General features: G+C 55.0%; 1 protein-coding gene across 1 annotated transcript; it reads left to right on the top strand.

Annotated features, from left to right (window-relative positions):
• The first annotated feature begins 616 nt into the window (after positions 1 to 616).
• LOC120672161 (G-type lectin S-receptor-like serine/threonine-protein kinase SD2-5) lies at positions 617 to 2,457 on the top strand. Its single transcript, XM_039952453.1, has 2 exons — positions 617 to 774; positions 919 to 2,457. Exons 1-2 carry the CDS (start codon positions 642 to 644, stop codon positions 2,184 to 2,186), a joined length of 1,401 nt encoding a protein of 466 aa, XP_039808387.1. The 5' UTR covers positions 617 to 641; the 3' UTR covers positions 2,187 to 2,457.
• Positions 2,458 to 2,783: the final 326 nt, after the last annotated feature.

Raw genomic sequence — 2,783 nt, 5'->3', positions numbered from 1 at the left:
ATTTGCCCGTGTTTAATATAGTTGTGTTTGCTATAAAAAAAGGGATATTCGCTCAACCACGGAAGACTTGACTTGCAGTAACAAACGCGTCAGCCGATAGCATGAATGCATATCTCAGCCATTTTTTTTAATACTAGATTTCTAGGAAGGATCCCTTACTCTTTTTAAAGAGAAGATTGAATAAATTTTGGCCAGCAATTTGTGTTTTCCTTTGTCGCGGTTGCACCGTACACAAGCAGAATTATGTTAGTTTTAGAACTAGTCCCTCCGTTCTTGGTTGTTTGACGCAATTGGCTTTTTTTAAAAGCTTTAATCACTCGTTTTATTCAAAAATTTTGTTAGTTCTCACTTTTCTTATGCATTTTTGTTATATGTTCTATCTTTAAGCTTAATTTAAGTATGTATTGTATTTTTATATGTTTAAATAAATATTTTGATTAACACGAACAATGATTGAAGTTTTGGAAAAAAAAGTTAACCGCGTCAAAAAAAAGAGGGAGGTAGTCTAATTTTTCTTTACCTATTAGTTGCTTCAAGCTTCTACTGTACAGAACGTCATCTCTTATGATACGAAATGGTCTGGCTATATAACAAAGTACACTAGTGAAGGCCTTCATCGAGTTCATCACTTCCTCGGTCCAATGGCTCTTCCCAATTCCAGGCTCCTTCTGGCATCTCCAAGCTCCAACTTCCAAGACTCCAGCTTCCAGCAGACTTCCGGAACAGGGTCGCCGGATGCGGGGCCCGGCGACGGCGCCGTCGCGGCCATCGTCGGTGCGTGAGTGAGCAGCTGTGTGTCCTGCGGCGCGCGTTCGTCTCTCGCCGGCAGGCCGGTCCGGGATAGATATATCTATCTTGCATATATCCACCACTTACCTCCTGATGTCTCTCGTCCGTGTTCGCCGGCCTCTTTTTCAGTGATCGTCATCATCGTGATAGTCGTCAAGATTGCCGTATGCTGGTGCATCGCCAAGCGGTGCGTGGAGAGGGTGAGGGAGGAGGCGGCTGCCGCGGCGGTCGCGGCGGCGCAGCATCCCGCCTACCCGCTGTTCCCCGACAACCACATCAACCACGCGACCGTCGAGAAGTTCCTCTGGGAGATCCGGCACGAGAAGCCGTTCAGGTTCACGCCGTCCCAGCTCGCCGAATTCACGGCCAACTACTCCACCCCTCTGGGCTCCGGCGGCTTCGGCGCCGTCTTCAAGGGCGCGCTCCCCAACGGCCTCGCGGTGGCCGTCAAGGTGTTCCACAGCAGCTTGGACAGGAGGTCCGGCGAGGAGCAGTTCATGGCGGAGGTGGGCACCATCGGACGGACGCACCACGTGAACCTCGTCAGGCTCTTCGGCTTCTGCTTCCACGACTCCCTGCGCGCGCTCGTGTACGAGTACATGGAGCGCGGCGCGCTCGACGCGTACCTCCTCGGCCCGGCGGGCCTCGCCGCGCGGCTCCCGGCGCTGCTCGACATCGCCGTCGGCGTGGCCAGGGGGGTCCGGTACCTCCACGAGGAGTGCCAGCAGAAGATCGTGCACTACGACATCAAGCCCGGGAACGTGCTCCTCGACGCCGCGCTCACGCCCAAGGTCGCCGACTTCGGGCTCGCGCGCCTGGTGAACCGCGCCGACACGCACGTGTCCGTCTCCGGCGTGCGCGGCACCCCCGGGTACGCCGCGCCGGAGATGTGGATGATGGCCGGCGTCACGGAGAAGTGCGACGTGTACAGCTTCGGCATGCTCCTGCTCGAGATCCTTGGCCGCAGGAGGAACTTCGACGGCGGCGCGCCCGAGAGCCAGCAGTGGTTCCCCAAGCTGGCGTGGACCAAATACGAGGCCGGAGAATTCATGGACCTGCTTGCCACCGGCGAAGGCGAGGGCGGCGGCGGCGAGGAGGAGGAAGAGGAGAGGCAGGGCTGCAAGGAGATGGTGGAGAGGATGTGCAAGGTGGCGTTCTGGTGCGTGCAGCAGCAGCCGGAAGCGAGGCCGCCCATGGGCGCGGTTGTGAAGATGCTGGAGGGGGAGATGGACATCGCACCGCCGATCAACCCGTTCCAGCATCTCATGGCAGCGCCTGGGGTGGGAGTCAACCCGTGGATGACGACGACCACGACAGGCAGTGCCACAGTCAACACGCAAACGGTATGGGCAAACCGCGTTTCCAAGGGCAGCAACGAGATCATATCGATTTATTAGACGGGCTGCGATAATGTAGTCGATCGTCCCACGACCACGATTGAGGCATGGCCTCTCGAGTCTCGAACCACTATACTCCACCACGATAGCAACCGGGGCAACTATGTGCTATTGCACAGACTGGATCTGTTTGGTAGCACTTCACTTCGTACAATTCAGATTCAATATTGATTCTCCGTACCAAATATATATGCTCCTAAAACTCCAGATCCAGAAAATTCACGAATCTGGGGGCTAGATCCATGGATTTTGTGGACCTCCTCAAAGGGTGCTTCACAAACAGGTGTTTCAAACAAACGACTCGTGAAGTTAGGGTGTAATTGTACCCACTGCGATCGATTACACAAACCCCCCCTTTCCGTTTCACGAAAGAAAAATATAGAAGAGACCGACGTCTGTTTCTTTCGTCCGTGTCTTCTCTTCCATCTCACGTGCTAGGGTTCCTGGTGGCGCTCGTCCAGACGTTGCCGCCGGTCACCGTTTCCCTACCCAACTCCACGGGATGGAACACCACGACCAGCCCGAACATGCTAATCCTGCGCCAAACCGTCTAGTCGCTTCACAGCCCCCCGTCGCAAGTCCTCCTGTGTGGGCAGC

This window comes from Panicum virgatum, chromosome 5N (assembly GCF_016808335.1).
Source record: "Panicum virgatum strain AP13 chromosome 5N, P.virgatum_v5, whole genome shotgun sequence".
NCBI lineage: Eukaryota > Viridiplantae > Streptophyta > Magnoliopsida > Poales > Poaceae > Panicum > Panicum virgatum.
The sequence above is the reverse complement of the archived record's forward strand: the minus strand, read 5'-3'. Positions and strand labels throughout refer to the sequence as shown.